This window comes from Haliotis cracherodii, unplaced genomic scaffold (assembly GCF_022045235.1).
Source record: "Haliotis cracherodii isolate W230 unplaced genomic scaffold, xgHalCrac1.p SCAF_3, whole genome shotgun sequence".
Taxonomy (NCBI): Eukaryota; Metazoa; Mollusca; class Gastropoda; order Lepetellida; family Haliotidae; genus Haliotis; species Haliotis cracherodii.
This window is the reverse complement of record NW_027266286.1, coordinates 8,500,401-8,523,262: the sequence shown is the minus strand read 5'-3', so window position 1 is coordinate 8,523,262 and position 22,862 is coordinate 8,500,401. Positions and strand designations below refer to the sequence as shown.

Genomic DNA, 22,862 nt, shown 5'->3' with positions numbered 1-22,862 from the left:
CACTCAGGAATTGGTTCACAAATCACACATGTTAACTCCTCTGTTGGAAGATTGCTATTTTAACATCCCGTAGGTCTACTCACTGATGCCTGCATTCTCTGTAAGACAACTGTTTGTTGAGTTTTTTGGTGTGTAGCTTTTGTATACAATACCAGGTCTGTTTACTTTCTGAAGTTTAAGGAAATTCCATATGTAAACACAATGAGTCTACATTACGATTTCAACCTGACATGTTTACATTTATGATGATGTACATATATAAGTTCCATTAATGTATAGGCAATTAACTAGTCTGGGTATATTGCTGCTCAACTAATCTGGATATTTGCCACTGTAAATAGGTTTGGTATGAAGAATTTTGACGTTTGAAGTTAAATGTAAGGCCAGTTAATATTAACACTCCATGTGCAAAAGAAGAATTTATTTAAGACATATTGATGTAATAATCCATCATGTTAATCATGTGAGTTAACAACAAATAGTTAACATGAAACAGCTATGATGATGATTACTGTTGACGATGTGGTTTTTGGAAGGCATAATTACCCTGACAGTGACTGATCTCATATCTCATCCTGGGCCATTGTGAATGGTCAGATCTCGTTTCAAGCATGTTATTCATAAATAAGCCCAGATCAATAGCCAAGTTTCCCCGTGGTCGAGGGTCTGACCTGTGAACTGTTTGTGTAAGGTATTTGCCATGTGCTGTTCAGCTGGTGCCAGAAACTTTGGGAGGCTGTGATTGATTGAAAGGTCTTCAACCAAACCAAGAGGAGAAGGAGCTATCACAGTACACGTTCTTATATTGCATCATTTCAACATGCCATCAAGTCAATTTTTACTAAGCTTAAAACATATTACTTTAATAGACAACCTTTACACATTCAGAGTTAGATGGTTGAGTGTTTAAACTGGTGCATCAAACTTCTTCATTTCATTGGGTACTTTAACTGTTGTAGAAAAATGAAGGAGATACATATTTTGTCCATGTGGGATTTTGCCCATCACGTTGAAGGTAGATACCATTTGAGTTATTAATTTGTTAATAATATTGGTTTAGTCTACAATGAAGAAGAAATAGTGGAAATATTTTGCATCATATTGCAGACTTGTACTTGAATGAAAGTCATCGTTATAACATCATTATTTCATCACTTCACAAAGATTGGATAATGGATTAGGTTGTCAGTTCTATTTGTCATCTGTGTTCATTAAAGTGTAAACTGTGAGTGACCCGATGTCAGAGGTCACTGTGTGATGTCTGTGATTAGATTGGTCAAGTTACTGCTGAGACTGTGGAAGTGCTGGACCTCAAGGCCAAATGAGTAAGGGGCGACCATTTGATATTCGGAAAGTAAAAATCGTTTATTCCAGAAAACACTTTTAAAACTAATTTTGTATTTGAGAGGCATTTGGAAGTAATACACACATAAGGAAGAGAATTTATGGATGTCAACATTCAACACAATGTTTCGGAGTATATGCTTGATCCTTCATCAGGTGATGAAGAAAATAATGTTTTTGCACTGGACAAGCATGGTGTCCTAAAAAAAGAATGTGAAAAAGAAAATGTCCAGCACTGTTCAGAGAAAGAAATTGTATGTCTAGAAACAATAACAGAAAAAACCCGAGCCACCCCAACAGAGTGTTAATGATTAGTCCTTAAGAAGACATGTCCTAAATATGTGTTCCATATAAGATTTGTGTGGTAGTTCTAGAATTAATGTGAACTATTACTTGAAATAGGCTCATATATCACAATCTGTATGTTTGTCTTGAAGTCATTTTCTGAGTTAATACTGACATGCATTTGCATGTGTTTTTGATGGGTGCCGCTGGTGGGGCAGGATACGCTCACCTTTTTGCAAAGACCTGGTATCATTACTATTTGATAGTGATTCATAAACACATGCTCACGATATAGTCGGAATTGTACAGTCAACTCTGCTTTTGGCAAAGATTTCTTATGAATATGGTGAGGGTTTTGTCGCTTTTATTTATTATTAATAACAGTTATTGTTGACCTATTCAATCAGCTGCATTTAAGCATGTCTTCTATGTTAAAATTATGTACAGTATGTAAGTTTTGACTTCATGTAAAGGAAACAGATTACACATTAAAGAATATTTTAAATGATACATTTTTATCTGTGTTACAGTTAAATGATTTTATGTTACAGTTTTCATAAGAAATATTTCTGGATATTTATGACATAATATCATTTGTGAATTACCACATTCACAATCACTATACTGTGAAAGTTTTATTGGGTTGTTGCAGCTAGTTACTCAATATCTCATGTGTGTAACTTTCCATTAAGAAGTCCTGATTGAAATGTGCACGGAGCATGTTCTAAATGGAAAAGCTTCATCTTTAAAGCAAGAAATTCAATTTCCATGAATGTCATATATCATAAAATATAGATAATTCAAACATATTAAGCTTCAGAGAAGAAATGATCTTCCTTTGAAAGGACTTAACCCCTGTACCCGTTAAGAAGCAAACTATCAATAATTTGTCCTCAGTTGGTGCCACATGGTCTAGAGCCTCGTTAAACTAGAAACTGGTCATTGATTGGTTCATGTCAGTTGTCCTCTCACTGTAAGTGAGGAGTGCAATCCCATCGTCTGTGTGTGTGTGATGGTTATAGCCAAGGAAAGTAACAGGGTGGTTACGTTATAGGCTGTGTAAACCACAAATGCAACTCCAACCAAACATTGAGCCAGAGTAAGACAAGCACTGTAGATTTATACCATGACAATCAGGTTTTGTCGCCGCCACAATCAATGATTTAATAGCATCCTTGTGAGCGATCTTCGAATTTGCGTTTGATAGACATGCGATAAAAAATAGTTGTAGTTTGAAAAGTTTGATTTGCAGGCTCGATCGGTACAGTTAATCAGTGACATCTCGCCAGGAAATAAAGTGGGGCAAGATTTAAAACCAGATTTTTCTTCATGGGTAGAGTAAGTCCTCTGTTGATAGATTGGAAAAAAGCTGTTGGAATTGGTCAGAATGATTTAAGAGTCTTAGGTTGGTCTTCTAGCGAGCACTGAAATGACTTGTCTTTATTGGCTGGTTACTTTCACAATGTTCAGGTGCTTCCCCAAGTAAAATTGTCTCCAGCTTAATCAGATGCAATGCAAGACCAGACACCTTTTTTCACCTCTATGAAATTGGGGTAATTGTTATTTTCTAATCAGTGAGAAAGAAATTTTCAAACAATTGTGGGACTTTAATTAAGTCAGAATATACAGTCAACAATAGACCATGGACGGTATAAAGGCAACTTTGCAATTTGTCCTTAATGAGTACAATTATTAATATATTTTTGTACAAAGACATTTCTTCCTCGAGAGATTTGTGTTGCCATGACTTAAGTTCATTTTACATGTTTACAAATGGATCTGAATTATGATAATATGTTTTTTGCTATTTTTATAATTTATATGTTTATATGCTCAACAATGTACTGAAATATGGGATTAGGGATGGGACTCAGAGTAGCTGTAGTTGTAGCTGTTCAAGAATCCATCTAAGAATGAGGATGAATGTAAATGTGTTTCATGTATATGAATAATATATGTCAAATGATTTTATTACTGTTGTCACAATAATAAAAGCAACAAGACCTTTTCCATATTCATAAGAAATCTCTGACAAAAGCAGAGTCGATTGTATGATTCTGATTTTATCATGAGCATGTGTTTATGAATCACTACCGGTATATAATAGTGATGATACCAGGTCTTCACAAAAATGTGAGCATATCTTGCCCCACTTGTGGTTCCCATCACAAACACATGCAAAGACAAATCAATTGTTCACCTGAAACATCACGGGTACAGATCAAAATAGGGAATAGCATAGGACATCATTTTGTCACTGATGCGAGAAATTTGGAATGTCCTCCACATATCTACCATAAGACATTTGAAAGCTTTCCTGAGGCCTTGAATGTTATTACCTTGATCAAATAACTCAGCATAACTGAGTTGCATGATGCTCTTTGAAATCTTGGAAGAAACAGGATGTTTGATTGTACCTCAAAAATTGTGAAATGTAAACACTAAAGGCTGTAGCTACAAGAATATTGCTCCAAAGATAGGGAAAGTTGAAGTCATCTGTCTTACGGTCTTGTGGAGAGTGTATTGTCACTCTGAATCTTTATGCATGGATCTAAATTTGAAACAGATGAGTCAGCCTCACTGGTCTCTCGTTTCTGGTTCAGATGGGTAAATCAGTAGATGGGAATTGACCATTTGATGGTTATTGAACCATATATTGGATCATGGATATACGAGAAGCTTAAGTTTAACTTCTTGGCCATATCACCTTGTTTTGACTTTGCCAATCCGAGCAGAATTTCCCATACACATGCATAAAGAAACAGATCAGCAAGAAGGGAAGCACAGTTGGTGCCCACGGGGATGCCTACTTCTTGCCTAAATGTATAGGGTGAATGAGATAATCTTACCTATAACAATATTTTTTATGTCTTTTTAGACCTAATCTAAGTAAGCAATAAATAACATGAATAAAAGAAATTAACAGTTGGCTGTTGTCCCATATTATCTCATTACATGAACTAGGCAAATCCTGCTGACAACTATCTCTGTAAAGCAACAGTTAGCCCAACTAGACATACTTCTGTCTGTCTGGTGGCATCTTGACATACTGCCACCTCATGTCATGCTGACACATGGGGCTCATCTATTCAAAGTGCATGTATTTAATTCTGGCTGTACATTATATTGAAATCCTGCCAAAACCTGTTTTGAATGGCTTCAACAGATAGCGTGCTGACTTTTAAATGTAACATATAATGTTTGGATGGTTCAATGGTTACAGAAATTGGGAGATAATATACTACAATTATTTCTTTTCATTCAGTATCGGTTCCTGTGTGAATAAATATTGTCAATAGATAACTAAATATTCTAAAATATGAGTATAAGAAGTTATCTTATATACAAATAGAAGTTATCATGTTGACTTTTTCTGACTGGTCCTCACAAGTTTGTCTATCCGCTGATTCCTCGCTAAACAGACTAGCTATCAACAGACTTTGGTACCCCCATGCATGCAATAGGGTCTTTCTTTAAAAGCTATACCTGTTGGCATGATTTTACAACACAACCCCCTTCAAACACTACACCAACATCAACAGCCAGATAGACCCCAAGTACTCCCCAGCAACCAATGCTGGTTGTGAATGGTGATTTAATGGATCAGGTGGTCAGACTCGCTGGCTTGGTTGACATGGTCATTCATTGTATGGCTTGCATGGTTATTACTCATAATATCAATTGTCTGGTCCAGATTGGATCATTTACAGGTCGCTGTTGTATGGTGGAAATATTGCTGAGTCCGGCATTAAACAACAAACAAACAGCCTTGTAGCACTGTCAAATCCTTGTATCCTTCTATGGCAAAAAGGATGACACAATATCTGACATCAACAGCTAACCCAACTAGGTAAGAGAGTCTACAAGTGTTTGCCAGTCTTATAAGGTCAGGTATCACCTCATGCAGTCATTGGGGTATCTCTGTGAACTCTTGCCGCTCAGTGAAGGTCCGGCTTAGAATAAGTCTGGAGCAACATATGCTTTTCATAAAAGCTTCTAATGGGATTGGGTGGTCAGGTTCACTGACTTGTTTGAGACAATGTCATCGTATTCCAGTTATGTAGATCGATGCTCATGATGTCAATCACTGGATTGTCTGGTCCAGATTTGAATATTTACAGACCGCTGTCATATATTTGAAATATTGCTAAGTATTAAAAAACAAATCAAAAGGTATGGTACTACATCTGTATTGTTTTAGGATGGGTGTAAGTCTTAGACAAACTTAGAACAAAAATGTGCTGTCACAGCTGTGATTAGAGTGGCACTGGTTTATTAATGAGTTTTAGGACATTAAGTTCATAGTCTCAAGGCGCTGGTTGGCCTTATTGAACTGATGTCCAAGCAAGATAGAATTGATTCACATGTCTGAACAGTCCAGGGAACCGAGGTCATCATTTTATCAAGCACGAATCTATACGTCTTTAACTAGAATGTTACAAATGTTCTTGAACTTTTTGAATCAATACTACAAGTTAATGTATTGATAACTAAGGAAATTGAAATTTCTCCCACAAGAGGATATCAGATGCCCGCCCATGAAGCAGGGCAACCTAGCAAACATGATTTCAGGAAAGAGTGCTGAACAACTGTGATTCTGTTACTTCCCTGTATTCTTACATTACAGTCATGGGTGTTCAGGGTGATGGGCCAGCCTTGTGGTTAAAATATTGGCTTGTCATGCTGAAGGCCTGGGTTTGATTCCTCCCCTGGATGCAATGTGTGACGCTCATTTCTGGTGTCTCCCACTCTGATATTGCTGGAATATTGCTAACAGTAGCGTCAGAAACATACAATCTCTCTGTCTTGCTCTTTCTAATGGGCATATTGTCACTTTAGTGAGTTAGCTTGGTTTAACACTACTTTGAACAGTATTTCAGTTATATTACAGAATACAAGCTTAGTGGGTGATGAAAACCCAATTGGAAGAATTTGTAGACATTTATCTAAAAGCGTAAATACCACGGGTTATGATGAGGATGCAACACAGCAAGACAAAGGGAGATAACTCATATAAAAGCGTGTAAGCATCACTTCATGATATTCAGAAAAGGTAGTTTTACAATGGAAATAATATCCTTTGAATTGTAAATGTGCAGTCTTAATGATGACTGCTAGTGATTCATTCTCAGAAGCCAATATTGGGCCCCTTGTTGGAGAAGACTAATAAAGAGAAAAAGAATTGATTGCTGCTTGATAGACACAATTTTTTATGGATAACAACTTCTTTAATACTGTAAAAGGCGACGTTTCGTTATAGATCCTTATACCGTTGTCAAGCAAGACAGTCTTGCTTGACAACGGTATAAGGATCTATACCGAAATGTCGCCTTTTACAGTATTAAAGAAGTTGTTATCCATAAAAAATTGTGTCTATCTTGTCATCCGTCAACTTCTAAGTAATGCCTATCAAACAATTTTGATTGCTGCTTCATTCTAATTTAAGCATGGCTGCCATTATTTCTTCATAATTCAGGTGAGCTACAGAGCCTTGTGTCTGTATTTGTTTGGCTGAGTTTTCCTCTCATGGGCACCTTTTAAGATTAAAGTCCTCAATATCCTATACATATGTAGCAGTAGAATCACTTTCAGTAGAAACAGATTCAGATCCCCATGGACACTGCAATATAATGTTACAATTCATTTGTTTTGCTGGTAAAATAGTATTTATAGGAAATATTTAGTATTATTCATTATACACAATTGACTCTGGATACAATCCATTCTGTATTACTGACCTGAGTCTGTCAAGTAGAATAGATCCATGTCTATAGACAGGTGAAAATAAGTGGCCATAGGGACCTTTAATAGATTTGCAGACAATTGTCTCTGGATATGGCCATCACCAAGAGACATTACAATCAAGTTACTGCCCCCACAGTAATTGTGTGAGTCGATTACTCAAGTCAGCAGTTTACATGATACAGCTGTAGTTTATTTGTCTTGCCTGATCCAGAAAAACCAGCTATTGTTTTAAGATTTGTTTGTTTGTTGTTTAATGTCACCATCATCGTTATCTGCTATATATGCGACAGCTTGTAAATGATCAAGGGTTGACCAAACAATCCAGTAACTGACATTATGAGCAATGACGATGTGGGGTACGATGATAAACTATCCTCCAAGTCAATATGTTGTTTTAAAAAAAAATATAGTACCTAAGTGATAATACTGTTTAAACATTCCAGTTAAACACAGTACCCAAGCACACACTACCCATCACAAGCACTTACTGATGAGAATTGGTTGGTTACAAATGGGACTGTGTGTCCAAACTTGACAACCTAGATCAGTGATCCTGTTATCCATCACCAATCTAGCCCAGATTGAAATATTGTTGTTAACTGTGGTGTTAAACAACACTCTCTCTCAGATGATGATATAAACATATTCCAGTAATAGAAATGCTGAAGTCTTCAACTTTTTCCTAATCTACAATTTGTTATCTTAAAAAATAAAACATGTCCTGTCAACACTTTAAAATATCTTGTCAAAACATAGCACAGTAATCTTTCTAAATATGAAATTCCTCATATTTAACACAACCAGAGATGATTTATTACCAAATATATACAAGGTAGTCAGGTTATGTTGAGTAAGTATGCCTGCTGATCTAAAAAGAATATCGTTAAGAACTGGTGTTAAAAATGGCAATCTAGCCTGGCATCTGTATGGTGGTATTTCTAAATCTAATTCATTGTTCATGAAAATGTCTCGTTTCTATCCGATTCCAAACAAATTCCATTCCCTCATGATCATTTTGTTCCATTTTGTCACCAAAATGAATGTTATGTCGCTGTATCGCAAGCATTAGGAAGCTGGTGACTGCCTACAGGGATTACGGGTCTATATGACAAAGGGATACTTGTCATTAGACAAGGAAGTGTTTGTTCATAATTCAGGGAGGACGACTAACAGAAGGCTGCGTGAAGATTTATTGTTGGCACACAATACTTTATTTTCTACAAAGGTTTACGTCATACCATAATGTTGTTATCTTATTTGATTGCCTGCTTGTAAACCTGATTTTTCCAGGCCTTGTAGATTTTGTGTTCCACTCCATGTGGTGAATATCATTTGTGTGTGTGAAGACACAGGTACACTGAAAACAATGACACATGTCGCAATAATATTGATGATTTCTTGAAAAGAACAATTTGGAATCATTCATGTATAAAACAGGTATTATGGAAAAAATGAGTGAATCATTTTATTAATTTCATGAAAAGAATAATTGTGATTCCAAAAAGTATGAAAATGGCAAATAAGATGTTATTATGATCACAGTGATCTGGTTTAAACCAACTGGTTGTTTGTTCTGCCTTCCTATAGGTAGTCAGTGATGGAGTTGGGGTTTATGCATGTCAGTAATGCAACAACATCATCAACAACAACAACAGCAACAGAACTCACCAGCTTTGTTCTTCCTTCAAAGGTTTATACAAGTCAATCATTTCTGGAGGACAGGGTTTGATTATCGTGGAAGGTCTACAATTATATTGTCAACATTTGCTCATATTCATTTGTCTGATGATCCTGAAAGCAGGACATTCCTCATTTACTTTAAAGTGCAAAGGTTTTGGGCTGTCTCTCAATGTTCATGTTGATCATGTGATGGTGTATATGGTTCACTCAGTGTTGGTGCCTTAATACAATACATTTCCAACTTGATATCCAACAGCTACTGGCTAGTTCACATCTTTAGAATGGTTTTAATTGTAAGAAAGTCCTGTAGTAGTATAATGCATCATGACACTGAAATGAAAAAGGATGTGGGCGTAACCTTTCTACTTAAAGTAACCCAGAACTCTGCAATGACCACTGAGTCAACTGCAGTGGTTGATGATGAGAAAACATTGAAGTGTTGCAGTGTAAATCCTTTATCCATCAGGTCATGTGCTCCTGTCATGGGGAAGTCAAACAGCAGGTGTCAAGAATCGGCTCAGACCAAGACCCATGTTGTCTCTAACTGATGCTCAGTTACACAGTATTTGATGAAGTGATTTACAGTCTAGACACTTTCATTTACCTTGTAAAACAGTAAGTAAGAATATTCTCAGTGCAAGATTTGTTTTAACCAAGTGCTCCTGATAATCTTGCAACCCTGCTTTCATGACCATCAGACAAATAAATATGTGCAAATGTTCACAATGTTATTGTAGAGCTTCCACATTAATCAAACCCCATCCCCTAGAATTGATTGACATATGTAAACCTTTGGGGAAAGAACAAGGGGCTGAGCTCTGTTGTGAAGCAGTAGGCAAGAATATTCTCAGTACAAAATGTGTTTTAACCAAGTTCTCCTGACAATCGTGAAGTTGTTGGGACTAATTTGAGTTGTTCTCACCATAATCATTTATTTACTTTCATAATGATACTGTATGGGCAGTAGACCAGTCATCACATTGTCAGAACTGTTAGTCCTTGCTTGGCAGCACTTGTATGGAGGAGATGTCACTCCTAACTTGGCATCACTTGTATGGAGGAGATGTCACTCCTAACTTGGCATCACTTGTATGGAGGAGATGTCACTCCTAACTTGGCAGCACTTGTATGGAGGAGATGTCACTCCTAACTTGGCATCACTTGTATGGAGGAGATGTCACTCCTAACTTGGCAGCACTTGTATGGAGGAGATGTCACTCCTAACTTGGCATCACTTGTATGGAGGAAATGTCACTCCTAACTTGGCATCACTTGTATGGAGGAAATGTCACTCCTAACTTGGCATCACTTGTATGGAGGAAATGTCACTCCTAACTTGACTTCACTTGTATGGAGGAGATGTCACTCCTAACTTGGCATCACTTGTATGGAGGAGATGTCACTCCTAACTTGGCATCACTTGTATGGAGGAAATGTCACTCCTAACTTGGCATCACTTGTATGGAGGAAATGTCACTCCTAACTTGGCATCACTTGTATGGAGAAGATGTCACTCCTAACTTGGCATCACTTGTATGGAGGAAATGTCACTCCTAACTTGGCAGTCACATTTTTATGGAGAAGATGTTACCTGGTACCTCTAATGTTTCAGCACCTGTGATGATAAAAAACACTGATTAAATGGTGTTTCTGTCTTCTACAAATATACACACCTGCATCACAAAACTGCGCCAGTATTCATTATCTACACGACACAGTAGAAAGTGGACAAATCTGCTAGAATTGGACAGCAAAGTAACAACACCATGCAAGTCACATGAAGGTTGACCAACACTGATTTTCTAAAGCCCCAATTTACTGTCCCCAAGCCAGAAAATGACCATCAGCACTAATGTGGTGCAGCAACTGAAGCAGAGAAGTGAATTGTCTGTATTTTGTCCTGCGAGGAGGATCTGTTAGACTGTGTTGAGCCAGGTGATGTGTTCTTGTTCCAGGCCACCAGGAATCAAGGAGGAAGCACAGACAATTAGGTCTGGCCCTCTTAGGCTGGCTATTTCCTCTTTAGACTAGTCTAGGGAAAGGAGGAAATTCTGTAAACTGGTAATGGTGTCAGAATGCGGGGGGAGGATTTGTGATTTGGGGCTGATGTTTCTGGTTGCAAAAGGACACTGACCTTATCATTCAGTTTGGTTTGTAATCTTCTATCTTAAAGAACCATGTAGTTTTCCATCCATGAATTCTACTTCAGTTGAACTAATTACTTTACCGTTGAAAACCAAGAAATCTAACAATGTCACAAGTCTTTGGTTATGCTAGAATGCCAGGGACATTCTGGTACAAGATGCCAGGAATAATAGGTTCCTCTTCAGATGTGGACTGGCCTTTTTCCAATTCACTACTTTCATGGTTGATGCTTCTTTGGGATGTGCAAAGTATTTTTTAATACAATTTGTCGTTCAAATTTGGTTAACCTACAAAGAAAGCAAACATTTGAGTGACATCTTCAACTAGAATTGGGTTAATGCTAACTCTATTCTTTGAAGACTTCACCTTAAAAAGGTTAATATGTTCCGGTGGTTGGAGGTGACCTTTTAGTGGCCCAGACCATGGCCTGATTGGTGTCGATGGAATTCGGATAGTCAGTATTGCCTAATAAAAGGGAGATATTGCTGTCCAATGTGCTGTAAAAAAACAATTTGCAGGGTTTCTTTAACACAAAAGTATTTATCTAAAATGTATATATGCCTTGTGTCTTGGCTACCTACAGTCCTAGTTCTGCCATCACTGCAGCCACCAGCATGGTTCCAACCACTAATTTAACATTAAAAGGCTTCTAATTAGTTTAGAGCTCTTGTGTACAGGATCAGTCTGATGCATTTAACCTTTGAAAACTGGTTACTCAGTTTGTGTTCATTAACTTCATTATCTGGGTACGTAACTGCTGGCTACCTTTTAAACTTTTATGAGCTGAGACCTCATGCTGTGCACAGAGTGGAGTGTGTAGGTTGTCTTTGGTAAAGAAACCATGCGTATTTAATTTTACCTTCTTCGTGACTCCCAAACTGAGTGAAAGTTTTCTTGTAGTTGTTGATTTAATTTGATCTTGTGGCAACTTGAGCTGTAGTCAACAAATAGAGTTAACAGTAGAAATAAAATAACAAAAGCACAAAAAATTCATGGTAGAGATAGCTGTCTAGTCCCTCATTAAAAAGTGGAAGTTTGGCTTTAGTAGGAAGAAACGTTTCAAACAAAAACATTTCTCACACATATAAATCTTTAGATTTTAATTCTAACTGCTGTTTAAAAATGTTTTTTTTAATACAGCCATTTGCATACATATTTATATATATTTGATATAATTTGTATTTTTGATTTGTATATAGTTCTAAACAGTACAGGGGGTATGGATGGTCCAGTTGTCTAAGGCACAGCTATTTGCTGTGAAGAGTTGAACCTGTGATCCTGGGTTTGAATCCCTTTTTACCCTGATAATGTTTCTTGGTTTCATTGAAGTGGTTAACATCTAAGACCTGCCTGAATTCAGACTTGCCTCCTACTTGAAGCTACCACATCATGACTTTATAGAAATACTGTTCAAACACATAAAGCCAAACTAACAGTGTGCATTACCTTATGTTAAGATTCAAGTCTTGTATGGAAGGTCTCACAGTAATTGCATTGAGACCAATGAGAATGTACAGTGTACTGCCATGACAGGCGAACATTAGGATTTATCAATTTGTCCATTATTTATCTCCTCTTTCAATCTCTATGTCAGTGTGACCTTGTCCAGACACTCTAACCATGGACAGTTCAATACCAGTTTCTGTATGTCACACAACTCTCACTTCTTCAATCCCCTTATAAATGACATGAGAAGGAGTGTCTGTCTTTACCTCAGCTCTGACAATACATCAGAAGCATGGAGTGTCTTTCACACTCAAAGGGAACACAGTGGGGTATTGTCTCTAACCTTACCACCAATGTGTGAATGATAGGAATAGACAATCAATTTCAATGTCATGCATAAGTAAGGCTTCCTTGTAGATGCAAACAACTGGATTATGTGATCAATTGATTATGAATGTCCTATGATGAACTCTCACTGTCATTTCGTCATAGCTGCTAAAGGACTATGTCATTTCATAGTGATGTATTAAATGGATTTTTTTTAAGTCAGTTAGATATATATTCTAGCAGGCTGGCATACCTCTGAATCATGTTGTTGACATCATGGCATAAGAGGTGAATTTCAGTGCCTTTCATGAAATACCTAACTTTAGCATCAGGACAGAAAATCATTCTTCCTGAAAGAAATCAGCCTTCACAAACAGGGACCATAGATCAGTGTGTACTAATACCGGGAATCAAACTCATGTCATGTGAATGCAAACAAACACTTACACCACTGGGCTAGCCCATGTTTCACAACAACGATGATATTTTGCTTAACAATAATAGCACATAGATGCCCCAAAATGAGCTTTTTTCAATCATTGTAATCCAAAAGGAATCAGAGCTCTATCAATCTTCAGCATCATGAGAAAACGAGGAAACTAATATTGAGTCAGTAGGTGTTGCACTGTGCCACTTTAGCAGGCTGAATCCAGAAGGGATGCCAAGAATGGGCTTCACACTTTGTACCATGTGGAGAAACGAACCCATGCCCTCAGCCTGATGACCAACATTTAACCGCTAGGCTGTTCCAGATCCTTTGAATTTATATGAATGGAGATTCCGAACACTTAGATAGTGATGAAGCTAATTATTGAAATATTTATTCCTGATGTGTGTGGGTTTATTGATATCATATTATATAGTAAAGAATGTTCCTGATTAAGTATTGTTTTGTATTTTCTTGAAGAAACAGAGTATTATTCATCTTATGATCATTAAATCAGATGTCTGGGTAATACTTCTTCTTAACTTGATTGAAGAGTGAGTCATCATATTGTTTTCATATGTGCTGCTATTTTCAGCAATATAATTAATCTTTTTTACTTGTTCCAAAATGTTAAGAGATATGTTGAAAGGTTGTAGAAATGTAGTATGCTATAGGAAGAAGGTGATTTCATATCTTCCAACAGACTTTATACACCACTACTGGCAAGGATGTGTGTGCAATAAATCCTTGTCAATAATGGAGACTATTTCAGAAAGTTCGAAAGAGGAACAAATTGATTGAAATCCTAAATAGGTGTTAAGTAGATTTAGGCATCTGACTGACAAGGAAAATGTAGTGCTGAAATAATGCACAAAATCAATATGTCAAACCCAGGGGCAATTTACCTGCAGCTGCTGTGACAAGCAAGTGGCAATTAAGTTGAAACTTCAACACTGGCTGTCATATGTTGAACATTGAACCTGTATTGCCAATGACAGTCAATTCTATATTCTTTCAATTATGCTTCTTCTTAGTTGTTTTCAAAAAGTATGTCATATGTCAGGGGAAATCATTTTGAAAATTAGATTTATGGTCAATGCAATACTCAGTTTTATTGTAAGACAGGTTCGACAGACACTGCAGAACCAGAAAATGAAAAAAGTTCTGCTGTCTACCAACCTATCTGCTATCTGTCAATGGAGCATTTGAGAGTCAGTCTGAACAAGTTGCTAAATTGGGGGTTTCAGGTGGGGTAGTAAATGTAAAAAAGAGTTATAGATAAGACAGTGGACCTGACTCTGCCTTATTGCAATGTTCATAACATGATTCATAACATCATCTTTCTTATATCATTTATGCATTATTTGATTCTCTGACTTGCCTACGTCTACCTGTTTAATCCTTGTGTCCTCCTCAGTGGACATGAATGTGTAGTAGGGGCGGCCATGATCTATCAGGTACCATCCTCCAGGTGACACCACTGTAGCATTTGTGTTTGCAAATTAGCAACAGTATAAGTGTGGACAGATGCAAAGCCTCTCATTAATGTGCCTAGCCCATCAGCATGATGAAGACAAATAGCATTGAGAGAGAGAATGTGTGGTAACATGGCATGGAAATGAGCATATGAAGAGGATGAAGCTGTAACTAATATGGATCAAATTTACCTGGATTGTTCTTGATTTGGGTGATCATTACAGCTTATGGGATCCAGGCAGCGAAATAGACATGATATTAAGAATCTAATGGTGATATGGAAGTAATTTATAGGACATATGACTCTTGGTTGATGGCGTTCAATGAGAAACAGGTGACACAAGAGATTTTAAACAGGAACTCTGTCCTATAGGTGTTGCTTCCATTAATGTGTTTTGTATAACTGACAAGTTTTACTAACTACTTGGTACTGTAGACATGTCTATTAAAATATAAATAAAAGTGGCAAAACATTTTCCATAATCATAATCAATCTCTGTTTAAAGGCCATTTTATGATTCCAACTATATGATAAGTATTTGTTTATGAATCACTATCATGTGATGATACCAGGTGTTTGTGGAAAGATGAGTGCGTCCTGTACCACCGGTGGCATCTATCACAAATACATGCAAAGGCAAGTCAATTGTTCATGCTAAAAAAGCACAGTAATTCAAAGGAAAACTTATAGGAGTTTATGTTAGTATTTTACACTGGAATGAAAGGTGCATCATGACATTTCCAAGTTTTCTTTATTGGTTTTATTATGATACCCAGGGTTTGTCCTTCCATGTCTTGTGTCATGCTGACCCTGATGTCATGATGACCCTGATGTCTGGGGGCCGGAGGGGCGTTGTAGGGGTTCCTCAGTGTCCAAAGATTCACTGACATCTTGAACGTATCAAGGTTCATTGTATGCTACAGGTGGCGGCATCTAAGTCCTGTATTACATATTAATGTCTATCTACACCATAGTTATTAATAACGTTGTATTATTTCTTGTGAGATTCTGTGTATTTCAAAATATATCATATTCCAACAATATTGAGTAAATAATTTATAACAACAAACTGGATGACTTACGTCAGCATTCAGGCAATCGCAAAATTTAATTACCTATTTTGATTTAAATCTGCATCTAATATGGATGTTTCTGGCATCAGAAAGAACCCTGTAGATAGCACAAACTTCTTGACATCATAAGGCAGTTATATACAAGTATTAAACTCCATATAGCACATGAAAGTTTTCCACAAACATTATCATTCTAGATGCCATGGTAAAGGTTGCTTGTTCACAAACATCACAGCCTATAAATCATGGCTGACATGATAACTCCCACAGAGAGGTAGGAAAGTTGTCCACAAATAGTAAACAAACCTAAGGTTATTTCAGTTACACTGCACACATATATTTGAAACCAAAAACTTCCAACCTGTCACAGTTTGCATCAGAAATGGTGATTAATTCTATTTTCATACCAGGTTTTATTTTCTGTGCTTTAAACATCTCCTTAGCTAATCAGCCAAACCATGATTAAAGCCACATTTACATAGGCAGTTTTTCCCTCTCTGATACACAAAGTATTGTTTGGTGTGCAGTCAGTGTCATTACTGATCAGTAGATCTTAGGATATCACTGCAATTACACAGTTTCCTGACATTTAGACAGGGGGAATTGTCTCCCCCTTTACTAAGCTCTATTATGTCTTTTTGCAAATTAATCTTTTCATGTCACATTGCAGCAGCAGGAATAGATTCTTGAAATATCAGACATACACATCATAAACTTAACGAGTGTTATTAGACGTAGAAAACAAGGTTTGGGTTTCAACGGTATTGATTCTTTCCCTAATGATAATCACCGTGATGAGAAAATCGAACTTGCTTGTGATAATACTGTTGTACTTTAATTAAGTTTACATATCAAGTAACCCCAAGCGGAATCCTGCAGTTTTGGAGAGAAAAAAACCCAGTGCTATCAGTTACATTTTCCATGCAAGAATTGTCCATGATATAATTAATGAATTGTGGAATAGTAGCTGTAATATTTACTCTGTAAGGGTTCCTATTTTGTTTGATTTAAATGTCAATCAAAACGACTACAGCTGATACTAATGTTTACATAAGACTTTGATTTCAGAATATTGGCAATTATATTCTGTCAAGACCTAAGATCAGTGTCATCAATATTAAGTCATTTTTATAGATACATAATACTAAGTTTCTTTTCACCAAACTTTTTCTGCCTAATATTTTCAGTATGTGTGAGGAGTAAGTGTGGTACTATCCTATATTGTTTATCATGTTTCACTGGCTCTATGTACAGAAACCATGACAATGTTATTTCAGCCAAATATGTTTTGAAATGTCATATCTGTGGCTTATGACATTACTTTCCCAGAATTTTGAACAATGAATTAAATTTTGATGTCTTGCTTTTGATTATGAAATGTGTTAATTCTGGATGGATTTCTAAATAAGCATGACTTGAACAAAGACTGTTTGGCCATGTATGAACTGAACCCTGCCTGTCAACCAGTAGATGGGACCCGTGGAGGTCCGGGAAAGAATTTGTCTTCAGCAACCCATGCTTGCCATAAGTGGTATCTATGTTTGTATGCTATGCTATGCTAACGGGATCGGGTGGTCAGGCTCGCTGACTTGGTTGATGCATGTCATCATATACCAATTGTGTGGATCGATGCTCATGATGTCAATCACTGGATTGTCTGCTCCTGACTCGATTATTTACAGACCGCAGTCATATAGCTATAATATAACTAAGTGTGGCGTTAAACAACAAACAAACAAGACCAACACTGACAGTAAAATAAGTATGTAAGGATTTCAAAAAGCAGATGTTTTTGTTAGTCAGTTTGGTGTTCTCTGTGTGCAGCAGTGTTTGACTTGTGGACAGCTGAAATGGGCATACTGTTTACAGAAACCTTGTTTGCACTGTATGGTTTGTTTGTTAGTTCTCATGTTATTTTTCCCTCGGTTTCAGACTGTGATGTGATTGTGTCCAGCCGTCACGGCAATTCCAAAAATGGAACATTCCATTCTCCAAAGTCGAAAATTACCGGTAATTACCCCAGCAATTCACACTGTATCTACAAGTTCATTGGATGGGCTACAGAAAGAGTGAAAATCCGGTTCACTAAGTTCGAGTTACAAGGGAGAGCACCTGCGTAAGTATCTTATCAAACTAAATATCATATTGACTGTATTATCGTATGTGATTCTAACGCCTAGGCAATAGAAATATCATGAAAGTTGTTACTGAAGCAGTGTAGAAATTAAAAAGGATTTCTGTTGGTTAGGGGTAGCCAAGTGATATAAGGTTCAGGTTCCATGATTCACTGTGGAGAGTTTTGTCCCCTGGGCATGCAAGGATCTGCTGAGTGGATTCTAAAACCAGTTTTGCTCAGATCATTGGTTTGTTAGCACCATAGTCTCATAGTCATGGTTACAGCAAATTCAGTAAATGTCTGTCAAACATCTCCTCGGGGCTCCCACACCAAGCTAATATTTAAGTAAAATACTTTTTGAACTCTGTATTCCAACTGGCACACACAGTTTGGTTAACAAGATTGTTTATGTCTGCATTGGTTGTGAGATGACAGGATGATAAGCATAACAGGAAGTGCTGATGAAGAGACAGGCTACACAAGCACCTGTGTGATCAGGCTGGGACTAGACGACCCCTTGAGCAATAGAGAGTGAACATCAACCTACATGACCAGGGTACTTGGCCTGTCTGTCCCTTGATCCCCTCCCAGTTCAACAAACATGGGCACAGGGGATCTGTTCCATAATGACACAAGGGAGTAGTTACATTGGTACTGACTTAGGTTAATTAAATTATCAGGGGTTTTTTTGAAACTGCAAACTTTAATGGGTTTTGACTAATTTAAATTAGTTGTCTTACTGTTTTTGTACTGCTAAAACGTAATGTGTTTTGGACAGCAGTAATCAGATGTATGACCTGGTACACAGTTGCCAAACTCCATATAGCTGGCCTGTGAGCCTGTGAAAGGTTAATTATTCCAACTTCAAGGCCATGGAGCTCTCAGTGTCTAAGCGTAATGAATTAAAAGCCTTTGAACATTAAAACTTGTGAAGTCAAGGCATTACATGGTAACACTTACAGGTCTTCATTACTCAAGTTGAGGTAACCCAGAAAGACTTTCAAGACTATTCCTTTTTAGAGTAATTAATTTTCTTGAAGGTCAGTTAATAAAGTTTATCCATAAGAATGCAGGTCTAGACATGCACTCTTTCTGTTTTAACACCTGTCGTTAAGTTACTGTAATTTCCATGCTTATATCCTGTACCAGATTACATACATATGTCTTGATCTCATCAATACACTGATATAGATAGTGTGAATTGCAGTGCATCATTGGTTAAATAACAGCATTATGACCTCCTGGATGTAATTGTTAATGTTTAAGTGAAAGGAGAACTGTGGCCATGAATTAATACCAAATCAGATACAAAAAAAACTGACAGTTGCTAGGGTTAATACTGCACACATGTTGAAAGGCAATAGCTGATCTTACACACAACATTGTACCTGTCAGCTTCTATATGATCATCTGGCCAGTATCATCCACCAGCACCAAAACATGCTGACATCGTGTTGTTATTAAGTTACTCTCCAAAACAAACAGAACCAGTACAAGAACATTGGTATTTCTTTCCAATGCATCCTTCATCCATTGCTTGTATTGATTTGCCTCCATTACTTGAATATCAATGTAAAAATATATCAATGCACTGGCTAATTGCAATTCACTTTATGCAGTGCGATGCATGAAGATATGGTCTTGCTGAACAGATTTGAAGTCTTTTTTAAAACATCACATGTAAACAATATTTCAAGAAGTACAATTGAGTCTAACAGCAAGGTAAACAAAGTAGCAGTACTGTGTGTGTCTTGATAACATATGAAGAGAAATATGGGCACATCCCTTTCACAGACTCTTTACCATGTTAATGCTATACATATTGGTACGTATCACAATACAGCCAATGTGTGAATACATTTCAGCACAGGTTTTACTGTTAATACCCATCCCTGAGCCACCTTCATCGACTAAAGCATCTGACAATGTGCATCCCATTCTGAGAGAAATTAATGGTGTGCTCTAAACATACACAACTTCATCTAAAATCAGGACAGCTTTCTTGGTCTCATGGTAGAGTGTCCGCCCAGAGAGTGGAAGGTCTGGGGTTCAATCCCCGCCTTGTCATACCTAAAAGACGTTAAAAGATGGTGGTACTTGTTGTTACCCTATCTTGCACTCAGCATTAAGGGGTTAAAACAATGACTGGTTGGCCTGGAGTCGGTATACTGTGTCTGAGTTGGGTGTTCATGTTGAACTGCGGCACGGTATCTCGGAGCTGGCACTATAAATCGGCATCAGTCTGGACTAGTACAAGCAGCCACACACATACGTGCATATATAAGTGCAATAATCTTGGAAGCAAAGTTAAACCCCCTTTCACCTCATCTCATCTAAATTCAGTGGTTTCAAAGACCCCTAGCATATCACTGTCAATACACATTGTTTTAATGAGCCTTGTCCTTCAAGCATCTCATCACATGACTGATGCATGCATCTCCTACTAAGAATGATATAATGTGACCCTATACGTACACAATGGTCACAGTGGTTTGTGAGCAACACCCCTCCCCATAGCATAACTCTCCCATCACTGTTCAGTATTTTGTTGTTCGAAAAAGAAAAAAGAAATAAAAAATGTGGAATTGATGGTGAGAAAGTCTTGAAAGATTACAGAGGCTAATGCAGATTATACAGGACACTGAAGCTTAAACCTCAGCATGACAACATCCCATTTGGTATCTTATTAATTGCCCAAATGCAGGCTTCATCCCTCTCTCTTTTCAATTTGTAGAGACCAGGTCTTTAAAATTATCCTTATTGATCCCAAGCGCTATTAAGGTAATTAAATAGGAATTCCCTGCTGTGAAATGAGCTTCCTTGGTAAGATGATGTGGTGTAATTGCACCAAATTTTACGCTCTTCTATGAACACATTTAAATATGCATGTTCCAAAAGTAGACCAATACCCCAAGGATATCTTTGACTAGACATGCAACCATGGGATTGTCTTTCGGGGTTTAAGTCACAGTAGATTAGGCATTTTTTTTTGCTCTCATTTGGAGCTTTTCAATGAATAAGTAAGAAGAAGAGTGTTTTTCGCATCAGAGTACAGTGATCTGTGCTGCCATTAAGTGCTAATACCTTTATCACTTAAACAAGGTATATTTTTAGCTGAAGGTGTGTCAAGGATGTGGTTAATGGACATATGGAGATAATGGGTTTAAGAATATGATGCAATGCTCTTTACAAGGCACAATAGTTGTCTTACCTAAATGCTTATGTTACTTTTGTGAAAAATTCAATATTGTAAGCTTCTAATTCTGATAGCAAAGATAAATTCTTGCTTCTGTTAAGGGTCCTTAATTAGTTATTAGAAATTTGTTGTTTTGTTTAGATATTTGATAGAAGTGAGGCATTAAATTCAGTATTTCAAATGATTATTGATAGTTTTAGGACTTTGTCAGCACTTGACTGTAATCTACTGCCTCTAATGGACATATTTGAAGAAATGTATAAGAGAATTAGTCATTCTCTAAGTTCATCAGAAGCCTTGTATCTATATTCATACATTCTTGCTTCACATCATATGTACACTCACTCACTCATGTTATTTCTCATGAAAGAAGTAAAGTGGTTGATGAATATGGAGACATTATAAAAATGCATTTTAGTTTTCATATCAGTGAAAGTATATATCAGGATTGAAAGTTTTTTGAATGGCATCTCCTGCATTTTCTTTGCTGCATTAGGAGAAAAATGGCATTGACATGCCTTGATCAATAAACCTAGTTGTCTGGAACATTATCTCCAGCCATATTCCTATATCTAACGATAACGTTTTATAGCAATTTGCTCGCATTGCTGGTACACCCCATGCTTGTGTGCACAAGCACAGTGCCAACATCAAATGATATTTTATGGGGATATTGCAGTGGATGTCAAGTGAAGCAGAAACTCTACAATCACTCATGTAAATTGTTGCAAAGTGAGTTATTCTGTAGATTAATGGTATTCACACATGCCACAGATAGATTGGTAGAAATTACCATTCCTACATGTCAAAATTAAAGGAGAAACTACATGTTTGAACAGATATTTTGCTGCATTAGAAATGTTAAATTTGTGATAGCGAGATGGTCCAGTTGTTATGTGGGATTGTGAAGGTCACACAAAAAAGGATAACAGTGAAACCCCATTAACTCCTATTGACCCAAACTATATCGAGTTATCCAATGTTTGATACAAGCAGAGTGGTGAAATGAGACTAATAGCAGTGATAAGGATTCTGATCATTTTAAGTGATAGGTATGTTCAAGGTTTTATTGTAATTTTTTGTTAGAATGGTTACTTTAAAAAACAACAACAAAAAACAACTTTTTTTGGCTGAGATTTATGATAATGCAGCTATGGCCACATTCACCGACACAATTACATCTCTCAGAGGAGAATAACCTTGCTATCAAGATCCAAGATGTTTTTAACGCTTGGCAGTCCTTGAATAGTCTTGTAGAAATAATAATAATCATTAACTTGATTCCAAGTTAGAAAGAAACACTATTTTGTATAACAAAACAACTTGTTCTAATTGTATTGGGTGAACATTAATAAGCCATTTGTCACAGTTACCTCCCTTTGTTGCTTCCCTTCACTATTTGTATAGAGTTAAGCATACAGTACCAGTTTTAACCAGCACCTATGTGTGAGCTTGGCTTTGTCAACTCAAGATTTTATTGACTAGTGTTTAGATGTTAGACATAGCAGACAGTTTATCCTTCCCAACCGGTCGCACTTACCTTGAACTCTAAGCCCCATTTCACCTCACCTCCAACTTCATTGTCATTTTCTGGTTTCATC

The 22,862-nt window shown here is 37.0% G+C and overlaps 1 protein-coding gene across 5 annotated transcripts in view; it reads left to right on the top strand.

The window, feature by feature from the left end:
• The window catches only part of LOC139474608 (bone morphogenetic protein 1-like), a 299,859-nt gene that overhangs the window by 237,427 nt on the left and 39,570 nt on the right, over positions 1–22,862 (top strand). For all 5 annotated transcript variants that reach the window (XM_071257682.1, XM_071257684.1, XM_071257685.1 and 2 more), the window contains exon 3: positions 17,882–18,065. In XM_071257682.1, coding sequence (XP_071113783.1) covers positions 17,882–18,065 — 184 coding nt within the window. The remainder of the gene's footprint in view (positions 1–17,881; positions 18,066–22,862) is intronic.